Source organism: Phoxinus phoxinus (assembly GCF_949152265.1).
Source record: "Phoxinus phoxinus genome assembly, chromosome: 2".
Lineage (NCBI taxonomy): Eukaryota > Metazoa > Chordata > Actinopteri > Cypriniformes > Leuciscidae > Phoxinus > Phoxinus phoxinus.
Window position 1 is genome coordinate 33,713,346 of NC_136877.1, and position 20,320 is coordinate 33,733,665.

At 38.1% G+C, this 20,320-nt stretch overlaps 1 protein-coding gene across 2 annotated transcripts in view; it reads left to right on the forward strand.

Annotated features, from left to right (window-relative positions):
• The first annotated feature begins 667 nt into the window (after positions 1–667).
• The window catches only part of uacab (uveal autoantigen with coiled-coil domains and ankyrin repeats b), a 52,612-nt gene continuing 32,959 nt past the window's right edge, over positions 668–20,320 (forward strand). The window contains exons 1-2 of one of the 2 annotated variants that reach the window (XM_079605269.1): positions 668–729; positions 863–917. In XM_079605269.1, coding sequence (XP_079461395.1) covers positions 870–917 — 48 coding nt within the window. In that variant the 5' untranslated portion in view covers positions 668–729; positions 863–869. Of the gene's footprint in view, positions 918–20,320 lie in introns of both variants that reach the window. The other variant, XM_079605268.1, reaches the window with a different exon arrangement.

A 20,320-nucleotide genomic window follows, 5' to 3' on the forward strand; every position in this document is an offset into this window, starting at 1 on the left:
TAAAAACTGTAATCTGACATAGCCTCACAGAAGACTTCACCAGCTTCATCAACGAGCTTATCGTTTCTCTTGTTCTTTTCAAGGCCAGAAGGGGGCAACACATCTCTTAAGTGACATAAATATAACTAATGATGAACATATACTCATATAAAAAAGAAGGTACGCAAATCATTTTTTTTGGTAGCCTATTGTAAAACTAAAAACTAAATTTGGCTCCGATTGTGATGTATTGTTTTGCACCTATTACTACAAACTCATATTTCAAACAAGACTGTTTTTGAGTCATCAATGAAAATACAACTAGCATCATAATACATATTGACTCTAATCAGTAGTAGCCTACTATAATGAAAATCACTATTAGGCTATACATAGGCTAGCTATTTAAGCGTTACATTGTTATTTCCTGAACTGTATGCTCCACCCACAGCAATTCAGGTGTTGATATGATATCAAATAAATATTTTTCAAACTATCTCTCTCAATGCCCTGAATCTGAGACAAAGTCCAGCCTTTTTCCAGGTAAGGATGACGTCAGGCGCACAACGGCGTCTCCTGTTGTTCCTTGCTACAATTTTAAACGCTGCTAGGACCACGAGGAAGTCCCGCTCCCTCTAATATCTGATTGGCCAAAGTATAATTTATTCAGTTATGCCTCTCTACTATTGGTTTACGGAGTTGTCGGTAAGGAAACGAGTCCAGATAAGCCTGGGTGGTGTTTCGCGTCAGGTGAAAAATCGCAGTGTGTTGTCAGACGTTAAAAGTTGTTTTTGCGTAATCAAACTAAACCGTAAACCGTAACTGTTGTTGTAATTTATTCAAATACTAATATACGCGCTACTTTTTATTTATTCAACCAAAGAGAAAACATGAAGAGTTTGAAGTATCGACTGAAAAAGCATGAAGTTACCATCACAGTAAGTTAAGAGTTTGAAACAGATTTGCTTTGGTTTGTTTTATCTTATGAAAACTACTGAATCGAAATTGCTTGATTTTTGTTTCTTGGCATAGTTGAATTACTTCATATATCTTCCGATGTGTTTTTTCATGCACTAGCCTAACTGTTACTCATAGTTGTTTTGTTCTCAGACGCTTTACTCAGATCATCTTGCATTAAGGCAAATCTTTTGACACCTTATCATGTCACATTCACTAAAAGAGCAATGTAATCTTTGTGCTGAATGCTGCAACTTTTTGGTCGAACTTTGGAAAATTGTAATTACACTTGCCTCTCATTGCTGTTGTATTTTGTATTTAAAATTGTATTAGCCTACATATATTCTGTAGATAAGAGATCATTTTCTATTAGAATACCACATTGAGCTTCTGAAAAAGACGAAATGGTTTTATTTTCCTCGAACATGTAATCTAAAATAACACAACCAACCTTACATTCAGATGCAGCTAACACTTGCAATCTTTACCCTCCCCTCTTTTTAATTTCCATGTCAAAGAGCCTGGCACACAGAACCGTGTGGGAAGCTGCATGGGGGTTAGTTATTGAGGGGCTTTTTCAAGGGTTTTGTTTTGAATTTAAAAGGAAGGGATCTCACTGCGCGGTGATGATGATTCAGAGGAACTGATGTCATGTTCACTCAGCATTTGATGATCATTGCTTTCTTACTCTATGAGCTCTGTTTTAACTTGATGCCTTTTTGACACATGGGAAAGAAGCATTTCCACATGCTTTCAGAGCCGGACTATTGTCACTGGTTGCCCTCTGACTTAAGAGAACACAAAGGACCATGGGAGCACACCCACTCTTTTTGTGGCATGTGTGTAGATGGCTGGAGGAGTTCTCTCAGTTTCAGCATTCATTCAGTAAATTTATATGCACACAAATATTTTAGTTATATTTTGTCTCGGTGTAAGCGCCTTATTCAAAATATCCCCTGTAAATGAATTGTAATTTATATCTTAGATCTAAACAAATGTAATTTTGGGTTGTATTAGAAATAGACGAGTGTGAAAAGTCAAACAGGAATGGAAGAAATATTTCTGGAATTATGACTTTTTTTGACACATTTGCAGGAGTCTCAAGATCTACATTTGGCAGTTCATTCATTTTACAATTCATCCCAATTTACTAAATAAGTGATAAATGGCTAGAGAGTGGATCTCTAGTTTTTCCAGAAGTAGAATGTGCAATAATAAACACATGTCTAAGGTTATTTGGATTATGCTGATGTATGGAGTATTCTAATAGCTGTGGAGCATGTTAACATCTTATTTAAAATAAAAGCATGACCAGAAAATGGACATTAATCAGAACAATGTGCATGTTAACATGGTTACTGACTTTTGTCTGTGAGGAAAGAGTAAAAAAAGAATGTGTCTTTGGGTCAAACATCAAAATTAGTTGTTTGTAGTTGTACTCTTTACAACATCCTGGCACTATAGGTACAGTATAAGCAAATGTTGTCACCTTAATGCTTTTCCACACCAATATGAACCCCTTTGTGGAATGCATAAGGGTCCTATGAAATCAATTAGATTTTTTTTTTTCCAAATTCTATTTTATTGTTTCCCAAATTCTGTGTTTTCTGTTTTAATTTTCTGAATCCTTTTCACATTTCTGGGTTTCTCAGAAGCGGAAGTTGTCATAGTTTGGTAAACTTCTATTGTGGCGGTGAATGAGAGAATACATTACTTTTTTTTTTTTGTTCCCATTTGCTCAAATAGCAAAAAAAAAAAAAAAAAAATCCAAAACTAAAACAAAAACCGACAATGATTGATAACGGCAGTCAGAAGAGAGAAATGTCAATTTTACCATTGCTCCCACAGCTCCTGTATCAGAAACACCCTCACAGTAGTGTTGACTAGTTTTTTGTAATTTGATGAAAAGGTAATCTAATACGAAGTATAGTGTTTATAAATGTACATATATTTTTTTATAAATTGAAAACAGCCTATAAAAAATGTTGCAGGATTTACGATGCTGATGAGCATTAAAACGCGTCATCACAGTCTGTGAAAAGGGTCCATTGTTTAAATATTTTTTAATTAATAAAGGAATGTCTATAAGGAAATTATGAAATGCTCATGAAGTGAACTCTATATAGCCTAGTCAGACAGCAGATGCTGCCTGAGTGTAAACTGTGCTGCTCGTTCACACAAAGACACGCATAACATGCAGACGTACATTCACGTACACTAGTCCTGGTCCATATCTCAATTGTGATTATTATTCATCCTAAATTCCATTTTTATTATGACTGTATTCTGTGTTTTTTGTCCACAGTTTCAGCAACATAGAAGTCATAGTGTCCTAAACGCATATAAACAGCTTGAGTCGCCATTCACCAATATTGTTTGGAAGAACATTACCGGTACTAAATATTCAGCCAAACATCTCATTTTATGTTCACCGGAAGAAATGGTCAAATGATTTTGGAACAACATGAGGGGGAGTAAGCGATGATGACACAAATTTCAATAGGGGGTGAACTAACCCTGGAGAAGATGTTTAGTCACTGAAGCGCACTGCCATGTTTACACTATACTCAAACTCTGTCTTCAAAAGTATCATAGTGTTCACACAGTGGTGTTTCTGGCTCTCTGGAGCCCTTGAAGCATGCCTGAGGCCTGAATTAAATGAATGCACAATGTCCTAGTACTGCATTTCACTTGCAGTTTCTGTTTTCATTATTCAATTAAGTGAACAAACTACCTAAAGCTATCAGCCCTGGCCTGAGAGATACATTTCTCAAAACTCTCTGCCTTAAAGCGTTAGTTCACCCAAAAATGAAAATTCTGTCAGTAATTGCTCACCCTCATGTTGTTCCATACCCCATAAGACTTTCGTTCATCTTCAGAACACAACGTAAGATTTTTTTGATGAAATCTGAGAGCTGGCTCACTCCTTCATAGGCTGCTAGGTAATCGATATCTGCCTGCCCAGAAAAGTTAAAGACATCGTTAAAATAGTCCAAGTGACTACAGTGGCTCAACTTTAAGTTTATCAAGCGACGAGAATACTTTTGTGCGCAAAAAACAAACAAAAATAACGACTTTATTCAATTATTAAGTTTCTTCTGTGTGGGCCTCTGAGTGAGATCACGACGTAGTGTAACAGCGCAGTGCCTCTGTGTTGTACGTCAGCCCAGCATCACACGCATCTCTCACACTACCAGCGTCGGCCAATAGTGAGCCTACGTTCTGACGTACAACCCAGAAGCGCTGCGCTGTTACACTACGTGAACTCACTCAGGCCCACACAGAAGAAAATGAATAGTTGAATAAAGTTGTTATTTTAGTTTTGTTTGCACACAAAAAGTAGTTGAGTGCAAATTCCACAGTTTACTTTTGATAACATCTAATTGATCTAAATGATGAATCTAGTTGTACTGCATCCACTGCCTCTCAACATCATAGAATAGTTTTCTGTAGTACCTAATTTGCTGGTGGTATTATACATGGCCGTCATTGGTTGTCTTCAAGATTGGCTATTGATTTTCGATGGAGGGAAAAAACATCGTAGTAGGGTTTCTTTGTTGAATTACTGAAGCTGTTTGCATTACAAATAACCATTTTAAGGGCCTCTTTGTTCTCCAGCTGTAGGAAGGGTGAAATCAGGACAACTGTACACTGCTTAAAGGGACAGTTCACATGAAAATGATAATTGTCATCCTTTACTCCTCCGCCTCATGACATTCCAAACCTGTATGACTATTTCTGTCTTCTGTGCATCACAAAATAATATATTTTGAGGATTAAATCCTCTTTATTCATCTATTTATATATATATATAAAAAAAATGCAATATTTACTGCGGTCAATATGCAGACTAGCAGTGTTTTCGCAGTTCTCTTGCACTAGTCCATATCGCAATTGTTATTATTTATCCACATTTTGCCATATTACACAGGAAATTCCAATTTTATGACTGGATTCTGTGATTGTTGTCCACATTTTCAGCAACATGGAAATCATAGGGCCCCTAAACACCGATTAACAGCCTCAGTCGCCATTCAACTATGTTTGGAAGATCATATTTTTAGAGTTTTCAGTTGATGAATGAACAAAGTTTTGTAACATGCCTCCCATCCAATAAATTGCAATAAGCTTTGTAACTTCTAATATCAAACAAAGTCTCAATGTTATTATGAAATTAAAAGAATAAATACTGTATTGACTCTTAATGTAGCGTGACAGATCGTTATAGCGAAGCAGCAGCGCGGACTCCGCGGAGCGCATGAGAATCATCTCTTCCGCTTTACTACTAGTTACAGCACGAAACAAACATGAATGAACATCAGAAGGAATGTTAAAAGATACAGTACAACTTACCGAAATTCATATCACGTCACGTGACCACTCAATCAGTGTTTTAACCACTGAAAGACGTCAATAAAACAGCTTGTAAACAATGTGATGTTACATTTACCTCAGAAAACCCATTTAAAACTTGTTAGTCAGCTAGAAAGAAATGAGCTATAACATTACAACATCAGGTAGGCTACATTACAAATATAGTTACAAAAGTTATTCAGTCAAGAACAGCGAGTGTGAAAACAGCATGCGAGTCATATGTTTTTATTACAGAAACCATTTAAATGTTTATTTAAAAAAAAAAAACTAGTATGAATATAATTGTGATTAAAATGCATTAACAAATCTTACGTGCAATTTAAATGTAAGTAGCCTACACATCTGTTAAATTCTAACCTTCAATATTATAGTGAAGTTACCAACTGGTGTTCCCTGTATTGTTTACAGCATTAGTTTAGAGATTTTTTCCTTGAGGAAATATGCCATACTGTCCCTGATTGACAATTAGTTGATTATCCAATCAAATTGAATTGAAGTAAAATCTAATTGCAACGATGGCCAGAAATGTGTGAAAAAAAAAAATGATGATTCAAAATATGGCAATGGCCAGCCACTTCACAATGTGGAAAATATCTGATTTCATGATTTGATTATAATTTCCAAGCTCTCATTTTTATTCAATTCTGATTTTGCATTATACAATTTTAGTCCACGATGCAGAGGCAAATTATTAATGCAGTGAGCTGAATAGCAAAGGTATTTCATTAATAAAAGTTACGGGGCAGCATTGACAGGTTTCTGTGTAGGAATGTTTCTATGTGGGAGTGTGTATGTGTGCTTCAATATAGAACAGTCATTCAACTGATTGAAACATGTCTGTGAAACATTACACACAGTTTCAATACACACCTTACAGAATCAAGTATTTAGTCAGACTATGGTATAAAGAGTTATAGTTTCATCAGTAAAATGTTTTGAAAAGAATCAATCATCCAGTCCACCAGGAATATCGTGCAGTATTTATTTATTTATTTTATTTCCGAATTGATCGGTGGAAGTTCAGGAGTGTATAAACAGTGTATCAGTGTTTGTGCCTGTCTGTCTGAAAGCTTTGCTGTGTCCGTGTCTCTAGTGCCCACTGAGCCTCTCTGAAAGCTTTGCTGTGTTAAGCTCGGGCCCCCAATGTAGTGGGAAAATGACAGTTAGGATTGAAGGTTATCCTAGGATGAATAAATGGCTGGGGATTACAGGGAGTGGGAATTTGTTGTAGTTGAAAGCCCTCAGGCTTTTATGTACAGTTCAAAAGACAGGAACCCGGAACCCAGTCATCAGTACATGGCAGAGCTGATGTTACTGCAGTAAAATGAGTTTCTACTGAACCATTTGATTAACATGTAGTTGCTGTCCAGTTCTCTCTTCATTCCTCAAAGAGAATTCATTTGAGCTTTGATGTTGAACTGGAGTATTAATTATATTGACAGAGGGGGTAAATTTAAGTCCAAAACAAGGTTTTAGCTTTTTCAAAGTGGAAAAGAAAACCACCTAAGCATGTTCAGTTTCAAGTATGTGAACCGCACACAATATCAGATGATTATGATCCTCTGTTAGATAAGAGATATGCATCAAAGAAATATTCAAACCTGATGGTCAATGCAATATAAAATATTTAAAAGCGTTTTCCCTTTTGCACAGATTCAAGGTGGTTTGAAAGCCATCTGAGCTCTGTTCCGAACATGTGCAATTGGTGCCTCGTTTGATCTGATTTCCTTAATTCAGGAAGGCTGACTAAAGGAGAAAGATGATGTTTCAGACCATTTTTGTCTTCAGACAGTTTTTGTACTCGAAGTGATTAAGCTGATCCACTGCATGAATTTCAGAGACTGATTAATAAGTGTGCACTTTAATGCAGCTTAGTTTTAGCATTGGTATTGGCAGGTCTGAGCCGGAAGATTTGGCTCTGTGCTGGCCAGTAAAACCTGCCGGTCTCGAATCATGGAACTGTTGTCGGTGGAGGGGCAGGATAATGTTTTCACCAAGTAAAGTTTTCAAAACAGTCTTACAAGACTGACGCAACACAAAAATAGACGGCAGAAAACTAAATTGCTCTCATTAGTATGAACAAAGCTGTCTGCATGGAACCAGCCGATGCGGTGCGCATTCAGTTAATGGACATTTCATTCCTATGTGGAGTTGCACAGCAGCTCCAGCCTTTTGGTTATGTATTATATCTTCTGACCACAGTTCAGCTTATGATTGGATCAAGATCAAATTACCTGGGAACATATTTTAACACTAACTAAAACAAAGACTACAATGTGTGTTGGTGGCCAACAGGCCAAGTTATGTTGTAGCACACTCTGTCAATGAATGGTAAACTATTATGAAGTTTGTGAAGTGAATTTTGAGTATTTATTTCAGCAAGTTTTATGTACTTCTTTGCTCATTTGAAAATAGTAGAAGCAAGAATTTGAGCAAATGTTTAATGCCATTTGATCATTGATCCTGAAACGCAGGGCTTATCAGCAAGTTTTTGGTTGTATGCAGGCTTTTAGTTGCACTTCCTCATTCCGTTTTCACTGAAGTCATCGAGAGGATGGTTGGAAAAGGAGTGAGATAGAAGAATGAGCTGTACCAGATGTCACCCAGCTTTGTATGATTGCTGTTGACAGCGTAACATCTGGCACATTTTCTCATCGCACCCTATTTTAATGATTTTCACTCCTCCTTTCCACTGTGTTGGAAACAAAATCTCTTTATCGGTCCCAGTCTCGCCCTCTTGGAATGGATCTGAAAGGACATGAGACATTTCTTGCCTCATCCTTTCTGAAATCAACTTGCATAACCAAAGCAGACACTTTCCAGACACAAAGCAGACACTTTCCTGCTAAAGGATAAGAGACTGATTCAAGATTGTATGCATATAAAACTTGCATGGAGAGAGACGCATAACTATCTTAAAGGTATAGCGGAGGATTTTCTTTTTCCGGGTGGGTAGCCTATACTATTGGTCCACCTAAGTGTCAATCATTCTAGTGTGTTTACGTAAGCCCGTTGTACGTGCTCGTCCCCACTGATGCCGCAGTCGCGTAGATTCTACTAGACAGGTAAAGTTTATCAAGCTATTTGGAGAAATCCATTTAAAATCACTGCTAGTAAAAGTTAATGTAAGCTATGATTAGCGATGCTAGCCGTTTAATAGGCGTTCCCTCTCGGGAGCAAATAGAATGTTGCGCATGTGCATTTTTTTTAAATTGGAGAGGGTGGGTCTTTTCTAAAATGAGGAAAGATCCTCCGCTATACCTTTAATATATAGTAATTTTTGAGTTGGAGCAGCTAATGCCTAGTTCACACTACAGGATTTTAAGCCCGATTTAAGCCCGATTTGCAAATCGTTGAGCTCGCCGACAGGTCGGGTTGTTATCGCGTGCAAATCGCGGGGGATTAGCGGCCGATGAACGCTCGCCAATCTGTTAGTATGAAAGAGCCAACAACGCATCAAAGACGCTCGCAGACGCCTCGCGGACGCGTCGCCGAGCCCAGAAAAATATCTAGCATGCTAGATATCTGGAGCTGTCGCACAACTCAACCACATGTGATGCCATGAGCTACAGCCAATCAGAGCAAGGCATGGGTTGAGGTCACTGGGAAAATACCGTTTATATACTGTCTATGGGAATTATTATTATTTTTTCCAGAGAAAATCATCGCGCAAAGAGTTTGCAGCACTAATTTCTGTCTGATGTCCATATTCAAACAAAGACTCGTGTGTTGTGTACTTGTGTTCTTCTTCGCTGGGTAGTGGCGCGCGTGCTGTATTGCGTCATTTCCGGTTCGTTTTATCGCGTGATTTCTTCGTGATAAAAACGTGGTTTGTAGACAAGATAGAATCGTTGGCTGACAGAGTTGTTGTCACCTCGTGTAGTGAGTTACCTCCTGTTGCGGATCAATCACGTTGTGTCGTGTGGTGTGAACAGCTCAACAACTTGAACACTCCTGATTTCACAGAGAGCAAGTCATGTAGTGTGAACTGCACAGTTTAGCCCGACGTTTTAAAATCCTGTAGTGTGCACTTGCCTTAATCAAACATACCAGCAATTGGCTTTGTTTTGAAGTTGCTTTCTACAGATATGCGTTTAAAGCTCTCAGTATACTTTTTTTTGTTCTATTCTATTTTTTGTCACGTACGGTAGAACTGTTGCTTCTGAGGGCTTTAAAGCAGTTGCGCTTGCTAAGCAGTAAACCAGCTGTTTTTCAGTTGAGCCATACAGCCATGCTTGCCCACACTCGTCTTGTACACAAGACTCGAGTATGTGTGTTCAAAACACGTACAAGCAACACGCTTCCATGACTTTGTTGTATGATTTTGAGACCTTAGTAGGGCAGGACTCTCTTTTGTCTTTCATCTCTCCAGAGTGGGCTCAGATAACAGTATGTATCTGTAGACAGGATGCGATAGAGAATACCTAACAACACTTTTGTTTTTTTACTTATCCATTGCTCTTCTCTTGTTTTTCACCTATAGAATGTATTGAGTATCCATTTCATATGACATAATGAGACATTTAATGTCCTGGTATTCCGTCTTTCACATATTCGTTCTATTTCACTTGGCTCCTAACTCAAACAAAGGAGCAGAAATAGTCATGAATGGCCCCAAATTCTCATTAATGCTTGTCACTAAAAAGAAAATATTAAAATGGAAAGATCTGTGCTGAACAAAGCATTAGTGTTTTGTCACTCAAGAAAGATCTATATTTGTGTTAGTGTTTAGGGCTGCACGATATTGAAGAAAAATGTGATGTGCGATTACTCATTAAAATAATATAATCTATTTGTGTGCAATAGGGCTATTTATGTCTATTTATGTGTACAAAATTTTGTGTGGTATGTGAATGTTATGCGTGTTGAATGTTGCTCCTGGTACAGTCTGTGAAAACAAATTTCCTCTATTGAGGGCAATAAAGTTTGAATATGACATTCTTTTTGTGAAAAGAAAACATCCCTACAACTTTTGAAGATGAACTGCAGTGTTTTATTGTAGCATAAGAAGTGTTATTTTAACATTTTAGCCCTGCATTAGGATTATTTAACAACAGAAACAGAATAAACTCAGGCAACCAAAGCACAAATAATTCAACACGATCTCATTAAAGTGCGTATCTATACCACAAATTTTATTTCTCGTGCCATTTATACACCAAAAATGTTTTTTGCCGTGCATATGCAACACACTGTAAACCGCTTGGGTGGGATTAGGGGTGCGGAGTGCGTACGTATTACACGCCATAAAGTGCGTATCATATGCAAACAAAAACTGTTTTTGGCATATACATGGCACAAGAAATACAAATTCTGGTATAGGCCTAGATATGGACTTTTGTGAGATCAAGCTAAATAATTCACAACATTTCCAGTATACAGTGTTTCTAGTGAAATTAGCGCATTTTCTGATCTGATAATCTAATGTTAAACCTATAGGGGTGTGAATCGTCACTGGTTTACGATTCAATTCGATTGCGATTATCATGTCAACGATTCAATTAAATATCACAGTGCATCATGATGCTTTGCAATATTACTGCACATGGCTACATTTTTGTCAATGAATACAAGCAGTCAGATATATGAACTTTTTTTTTTTTTTTTGAAACCAATTTATCTAGCCTGGTCCTACCAGACTCTCGTACATTTAATTTGTACAGAGAGTCTGGCCACTCCCCATTGACAAGCGTCAACTTCCTTGAAGGCAGGTACTCTGTTGAAGTTTAAAACTATTGGATCTGCCCAGAGCCACTCTGGATCTGCCATAACCAATCGCTAACGTTTGGTCGTGACTCGTGAGTCTTGTCACGTATGTCAACTAAAACTAGCGCACAACCTCAACGTCATCGTTCTCAACCACTCCCTCTGTTCGCTGATTGGACCGGTAAAAAATGTATCGGAGAAAACCCAAGAATATACCGCAAGCCCAGACATAGTACTGAAGGAAAATGAAAATTGAGCGGAAGTACGTAGGAGGGCGGAGCCAGGCTACATTTTATCTGCTCTACACTAGTAAATACTATAACCGCAAAGTAGTGACTTCAGGTAAATGCTCACAATTACGCTAACAGTCACTTTACAGTGTCGCAATGACTCTTTTTTTTTTGTCAGTGCCTCAACCGTCAAAGTTGAATGAGTGCGTAGATGTGAAGCTGCCTGAAGTTAGCTACATTGAAAACAGATGGGCTCTCATATCCTACAGTTCCCGATGGTAACACGGGTGAGGTTCGGGGTTTTTGTCCTCAAAATGATAAGCACACATACATTTATGTAGAGTATTTTAACTTGAGGGCTACAGGCCATGCTCATTTTCTCTTGTCATTCTTTGGCATAACATGCAAGGCATATGGTGGCGTATATGGACATTATTTTCAGGTTTGCTGGTGCTAAAAAAACACTTTCCAGGAATTTCTTCAGTTTATTACTGTTAAAGCTAGAGTAGGTAATGTTGGAGAGCTAGCCAGATTTGAAAGTGGCACATCTTCTAAGCTCCGCCCCCTCCTGTCAGTGCTCCGTCCAAAGCTACGCCCCCCCACAAACATGAACGCGCATCCACATTTGGAATCAGCTGCATGTACCTACCAGTGATGCGCGGGTTGATCCAAAATGAGCGGGTGCCTGCGCCCGCGGTTACGAGTCATCCAAAAATATTTTTAATGATATTCGGGTCGCGGTCGGTCGTGTCGTTTACCTTTGTAATTTATATAGTACTAGACACAATGTTCTATGAAATACATAGGTCTACACTTTATTGTCTGAATACGCGAGGATGACGCACGAGCAGTCTGCAGATGAAAGTGGGAAATCCTTATTTACCTTTTGAATGTTGAGCGCGTTATTAACTTTTGAATAAAAGCTGATGCGGGACAAAATGCCCGATTTCCCAACGCGTTGAACTGAGCAATGCCATTGTGCCATTTTAATAGGCTACTTTTAAACGCATATAGCTCAGTAATGTCAGTTTTAAGTAGCTATTTGCTGAGAGGGGGCGGGGGGGATTTTTGTTGGGAAAGTCAGGGGAGAGACGCACACGTCGATTAGACTGGATAAACACATGCAGCATCTTAATTGTTAAGAAAATGAAACGAAATAAATGAATAAATCAAGCCTTTATTACAAAACACTAGGCTATATCATACAGCATTCTGAAAAATGCGCACCCCTAGTTCCTCCGTCTACGGCCCATGACGCGATGAGCATTTACTAGCTACTTTAAAAAACGCGGGTCGGGTACAATATTTTCTTTCTTTTTTTTTGCGGTCCGAGTTGCGGGCGGGTTAGTTGAAAACGTCGGTCGGGTGCGGGTTGTTTATACATTGACCCGCGCATCACTGCTGTGCACGCAGTGGTGCTCGGGCACGAGACATGAAGGCATCTGATTGGTTCTTTACATTCGCACCGAATGGCAGTGATTGGTCAGAGTTTTTACTGTCCTACAGCTGCTACAGAGGTCAGATTTGTTTCATTCCTTTTTCTGAACACATAATGTATTGACTACTATCAGAATGGAAGGACCATTTCACCCAGTATATAAAAAAATGTTTCTGAACAGGATTACCAACCCTACCTTTAAGCACAGCTTAACCCTATGCTCATTTTAATTTGATTAACAAAATCACAAAGTATTCTTTTCACCACACAAAATAACCGTTTCATCTATATAAATGTTCCATTCACAGTAACTGCCTTTCATGAAACTCTTACTATCAAACTTTTGATTTGCATCTCTTCTCATTCAGTTTAAAACATTTGTCTACTTATTATTTATCGTATCTTACATCGTTTGCTATTAAATTAACTGATTTTTAAAAGTACTAAACTGAAAGAAGATCATACAGTTGTGTTTCGGTGATTTCATTTATTCATTTAGCAGACGCTTTTATCCAAAGCGACTTACAAATAAGAACAATAGAGCAGTTAGCCTAAACTAAAAATAGGACAACAATATGCAAGTGCTACTGTATGACCCTTCCCAGTTTAATCTAATGCAGTACGTGTACTTATATTTAAAAAAAAATAAAGATAATAGATATAGAATAGAAGATAAAGTGTTAGTATTAATGGATCAAGTGTTTCTTGAAAATGGCCACGGACTCAGCAGCTCTGGTTGAGTTTGGCAGATCATTCCACCAGCAGGGAACAGACCAGAAAAATGTCAGAGAAAGAGAATTTGTGCCTCTTTGAGATGGCACCACAAGACGACGTTCACTTGCAGAGCGCAAGTTTCTGGATGGCACATAAGTCTGAAGTAATGAGTTTAGGTAGGAGGGAGCAGAGCCAGTGGTTGTTCTGTAGGCAAACGTCAGTGACTTGAATTTGATGCGAGCGGCAACTGGCAAACAGTGCAATTGTGACGAGAGGAGTGACGTGTGCTCTCTTCGGCTCGTTGAAGACCTCTCTAGATGCAGCATTCTGGATCAGTTGCAGAGGTTTGACCGAGCAACCTGGTAGACCTGCCAAGAGAGCATTACAATAGTCCAGTCTGGATAGAACAAGCGCTTGGACAAGGAGTTGTGTAGCACGCTCCGATAGGAAGAGCCTGGTCCTAATGTTGTAAAAGGCAAATCTGCAGGACCTGGCAGTTCTAGCAATGTGGTCTGTAAAGTTCAATTGATCATCAATCACAACTCCAAGGTTACTGGCTGACCTTGATGGAGTTATATATGACAAACCTAGCTGAATGGAGAAGTTGTGATGAAGTGTTGGGTTGGCCGGGACGGGACCACACGCAACGCTGTCTTCACAAGGCTAAGTTGAAGGTGGTGGTCCATCATCCAGACATAAATGTCTGTCAGGCAGGCTGATTAAACCAAATGTTCTCATTACATATTACAATAATCATGTGTTTTGAAACCATGATTATGTGGACTGAAAATATGTGCAACTGAATCAGGTTTTGAAAGAATGACTAGCTGTGTTACAAGTTTGATCAGTTTGGATTTCCGTACTAAGAGTTTTGAAAATGTACACCTTACTTGTGAAAATAGTACCAAAGCGAATTAAAAGAAAAATGTATATAGCAGATTGGCGCTGCACATCTTGTACTGTATTTTCATCTACTTTATCAAGTGATTCCAGACATCCCTTTGCGTTTTCAAAGCCATGACCAGAAACTACTTTTAATAGGCCTACGGTTGAAAATAATATTATGACAAGAAATAGCACTGCTGGATTATTAACAATATCATCCAAGGTTTTGAAAAAGAAACATCCAAAAGTAATATCACTCCAATAACCCAATCATAGTCAATGTCGGGCATTGCATTTGAGCTGACACTGAAGAGGGAATGGACGCTGGTAAACTAAAGCGCTTTCAGTCCAAAAAGGAAACGCATGCACACATGAACTTGACCGTGCATGTCTAAATGCATAACTTCCGTTGTGGATGTGCTCTTCCCGAAACAACAACGCTGAAACACGGGCAACTAAAGCACAAAGAATTTACAGCATTCCATTACAATAGTGTTCTCATTATAATTTAATTAGCTGCGCATCTTGCACTTAACTGTATTTTCATTATCAAAGTGATTCCACTGCAAGCTTTCAAAGCCATAGTTTCAATGTATTTCGCCGGTCTGGATGGCATGCTGTCCTAATGCTTACCAATCAGACCTTAGGTACCGCCAAAAATGCCGCAATAACAATCAGAAAAAACAAATTATATTTTTTTAAATATACAGCGATTATTGATTTCATGATAGATCGTTGCTGTCATGCCCAAGTACTCGAGTACTCCTGCACATCCCTACAATATTTTGTTTCAGGCTTTTAATAAATCACTGTATATAAATCATGTTTTAATTTTTGAATAACTTCATAGAACTGAAATAAAAAATGCATGCGGTACATCATTGACTAACACCTATATATATATATATATATATATATATAATATAATCAACATAAAGCAACTATTGTGGTGGTTCAAAAAGGTGATAATACCTTGTTTTTTTATAAACTGCAAAAGATGACACTTTAGTGCCAGCTCAGGAGCTGGAGAGTCGGATAATGAGCGAAATGTGTTGATGGATATTGATCGTTTGATATGTACTTGACAAACAAGAGGCTGCAGTCCTGCATGCAGAGACGGCATTCACAAAATTGATGAATGTCTATGAGAGAATACTCTTTAATTATGGGCTATTTAGAGTATATCGCCCCCAAGGGGGGTCTGGGATCCCAATACCTATGCATTGGTTCTATTTATTACTATTAGATGCGAGTTTGTTTTTAAGGTCACCATGGCATGAAATAAAAAAAATTATAATTCTTGTTTTTCTTAAATGGAATATTGCAGTGTTTATTAGAAATGATTTGTCCATGCACATCATTATTTTTTTAAATCCCGACTCCAGTACCACATTTTTTTTTTCTTGTTCGAAAAGCGGTTTCACTCAGAAATATGTCACAATAGGGAAGAGAAGACTATCACAACTTCTGTTTCATGCCGACTTTAGCAAATAATCTGTAGTACATGTGTAGCAATGTCCTGATGTGTTGAGAGAAGTGTTCATATAATTTGGGAGTAGATTTTACTGTTGATTTTATTGATGCTGAAAAATATTTGGCCTCCTTTATGAAACATTTTAGGCTTTAGCGGATGATCTGTTTTTTTGGGGGGGGTACAGGTATACAGTGTACAAGCTGTTTTGGAAAGAGACACTATGAAACTGGGTCTCCAAACACACTGTGTGACAGCTTGTGATTTTGTGTGGCTCTTGTTCTGCTGACCTCAGCGCACGCACACACGCACACACACACACACACACACACACACACACACACACACACACACACACACACACACACACACACACACACACACACACACACACACACACAGCGCTGAACCACAGCAACAGTAACTTTGACTGCAGTTGCGTTGGTTCACAATGATCAGCAGTAAAGAAACCTGACAAAAGGTGTTTCTCAGACAGCGCCCCTAAATTATTTAAAATATTACAGGAGCATAGAAGCAGATTTTACTTTTGTCAGTCACATTGGATGGGTATATTTTAACAAATCCGCAATAGTCAAGCTTACCTAATGCATCATAGAAGACTTGTGAATGCACACTTGAGGTTTCAAACAATAGTTTGGAAATAAAGAATTAGGACTGCCTCCTAGAGGAGAGACATGGCATTAGCTTGAATGCATTGCCCTTACATAGAGCTTGAGTTTCTACTTGGCTCCATCATGAAATAACTGTTGTTAAACCAGCTCCCCCTTGCAGGGACTATCAAATCCCTATCATTTATACCGCCTTGGTAAATGTTTACTTGACATAATGATATTATGCTATTATGTTTTTTCTTAAATGCTTAAGTGCTTTCAAAAATGAAAATTGTCATTTACCGGTACTCACAATCTCGTTGTTCCAAACCTGTATGACTTCTTTCCTTTGTAGAACACAAAAGAAAGAAGATATTTGGAAGAATGTCTCATGTGTTTTTCATCTATACAATGCAATACAAAACTGCAGTGTTTTTTTTTTACCCTACTGACTTTCATTTTATGGGCAAACACATGTTTTCAAAATATCTTTAATGCTTCACAGAAGAAAGTAAATCATATAGGTTTGGAATGACACAAGAGTGAGCAACTTTTGGGTGAAATATGCCTTTAATTTAATATTTAACTTGGACAGTGTCACAGAATTATTATTATTTTTGTAAGAAATTCCCTGCAGGGAGCCCTACCATCCCAGATAGAGCTACTAATACAAAGAATACTTTTTTTTTCTTCCAAGTTAGGAGCCATTAAGTAGGCTGTGTGTGTGTGTGTGTGTGTGGTATGGTATGTAAGAGGAGGAGGAGGGGGAGTGGGAAGTAGATTCCAAAGGGTGTAGTGAGACAAGTCCTAACCTGCCATTCTCAACATTGGTTGCCGAGCGGGAAGGTTGCTAGGCTTTAGCTGGCACCATCCTTTCACTTAACATTCAGACTCACAAACAAACACAGACACACTCATCTTTTACTATCTGTGCTTCTGTTCTTCGTCTGCACTGATCAACTCTTCTTGTTCTCATCAGAGTGTTTGTGTACCTTGTGTTGTTTTAGTTTTATGTTGTTTCAGGTGTTTCTCTCAGGCAAATGCAATATTGGGCCAGATGAACATTTCTTCTCTTGTTTTTCCAGTGGGATTTTACTGACACATAGATGAGATAACCGACGTCAGGCAAATATTGTTTTAATGAAATATGTAGACCATTGAATTTCTGGAATGCTGTAAGCAATTTTTGCAATCAGGTCTTCTAAAGAATTATTGATGTATTGATGTTGGCCTAGGTTTGGGTGGGACATATTGAAGAGATCGTAAAGGCATTGACAATAGCTCAAGTTACATGATACTTGTTAGTCATGTTCTCATTCCAGTCTGGTTTGGAGCTGTTAAGTGGTGTAACTTTGTTTTAAAAAGTGGGTGGGACAGGACTCAGGAGGTTGGGGGTGGGGATGAGTCGCTAATACAATGCTATATCAGAGATGTACAATAAGAATTGCAGAAAGAATAACATATTGTTGTCCAGAAATCAATGGCAAAAGAACATTGAGTTTAATTTATCTACATAGTAACGTGATAGTTTCATCCTTACATTTACTATAATACAATGTATTGTTAGTCCCAAGGTTTTTGCCATCAGTGAATAAATACATAGTTCCACATTAAACGTTTGTCTGCTCTAATGGTCTGTTGGTAGAACTTTTAAGCATGTCAGAGGTTTTGGGTTGTAATCCGCCCTCGTATTGTTTATTTTCTTTCTCATAAAACCAAAGATGTTCATCAGTGATTATCAAGAGCAAGAACACTTTGTGTGCATTTAGTTTAGTGATTTCACCAAAACGAAGAGAGTTGTGTGTGTGTGTGTGTGTGTTGTGTGTCATGTGCACGAGCCACAGGATAACACTGTATCCACGGCCACAGATAACAGCGGCAACAAGCACTCCGCATGATTTCAAAACAACACATTCCTGGCCTGCACCAGATTGCCTTTTATTTTCCACAGCGAACTAAATTAATTTCACTGGAGATGTTTCATTTGTTTTACTGTAGGTACATCCGTGCAGCGAGATGTTTCAAAAAGTGGTGGGGACATGTCCCACCCGTTCCACCCGCCAATTATGTCAATAGAGTTAATAGACAATAGAATAAAAGCTATAATTTAAGTTTTGATATCTTAAACCAATGACTGTAATCATTAGTTAGGGTTAGGTTTAAATGTAGGGTTAGCTGGGTTTAATGTATGAATGAAAGGACTGCAGGAACAGTTGTCCATCTCAGTGGTTAAGTCAGTCCGTTAGGGGGCTCCAGTGTTATAATTGTAGGTGAAAGAATTGAAATGTGTGAGAGAAAGTTCTGTCACGCTCTGCTATTCTCGCCAGAATCCACAGAAATGGGAGAAGGCGAGGTCACTGTAATGTAGTGCCAAAAATCCAAAGCATTCCCCACCACCATGACTGTTATTAAAGAGACCATTTCCTTTTCACTTTTTTGGCTTTGAGATATTTCACTCCTTTCTTTCATTTTCACTTTTTCTCTGATCTTATAGATATTTAATCTTTCATTTTCACCTTTTTTCGCCGATCTTATAGATATTTAATCAAACGCATGAGTTTTGATAGTCACTTTTATCCAGCTTTTTTCATAATTTCTATGAATTTTTTTTCAAGATAAGCAAGTGCATAAACAAATCTGTGGAAATATCAGAGCACCACAAGCTCACGTTTCTAGGACATCTTTTTCATGGTTTAGGTTTAGACAGCTTGCACATTTAAGAGAGGCTCACTCCAAAGCTCCATAAAACTTGAACTTTTAAATAAATGTGAGTGCGGAGGCTGTTTATTTTGGCCCCTTGACATGAGAAGGGACCGTATTTAATTTAGTTTGAAATAACAATTGAAAGAGGGGTGACTGTGTGAGAGAGTGGGAGTTTTCTAGTCTGGAATTCATCCTCATTCATCAGAGTGCTGAAAGGACTCTGCTCTGGTGGAATAAGATGCCTCGGCTTTGATAGAGATGTTGGACGGACTGGCGCCAACCCAACAGAGGATGAACTCAGAAGTCATGACTCCCCTGTCTAGCATCCACTTAGATATGCTGTGCCACCCACAGTCTCTTTCTGCCCCTCCTGATAGAATGACGTACAAGGCATCCGATTCAGTCTGATTGAAATTTTTGTCTTGGCATTTCACTCATTCCGAGTGCATTCACCCACTGCATTTGTGTCATACAGTATGATTTAAAAGTGTAGGACTTTTTTTTTTTTTTTTTTTTTTTTTTTAAAGAAAAATGTACATACTAATATTCATGAAGGACACATTAAAGACACATGAACTGCATTTTATTTTATTTTATGTTTCCTGAGGTGCACTTATAATGTTTGTAAGATTTTTTACATCACAAATTGTCATAATTTCAAAATAAAAGGCATTTTTCCTACCCTGATTTTAGCCCTCTGATTTGAACGCTCTGTTTGAAGGGGTGTGTCTGCTTTGAGACTTTAATGTAAAAGCCCACTGCTGTGATCGGCTAACACCTTTGCAAATGAAATGAGTATTACATATACACTCTCAGTTTTTACTACAGCTGTTGAGATTAACTAATGGTGAAAAGTGTTGATAATTATAGCATTATATATAGAGCTACTTCTGTCGATAGATCTACTTCTATATGAAAGGTTGCAACGATGAGCCGATGACAGACATGTCCTTTGAGCGCATTAATGCAGTGATCTCGTCATTACAACTTGATTTCTGCACTCTTACATATGCGTTCATCACAACTAACAGTGCAAACATGTAAATAAGAGTGTAGACCGTGCCATTGATTGTAACAGGAGTTTTGGTGCGAGTCCAGAATTATAAAGGGAAGGTCTTTGATCGCTTTCTATATAATTTAATCACAATTTTAATAACAGATTATTTTCATGCTAGAGAAACAATGTGAAGTTGACTGTTTAGCCACAGGCTTGATTTACTGACGCATAAACGATTTTGAGACAGAACGTCTG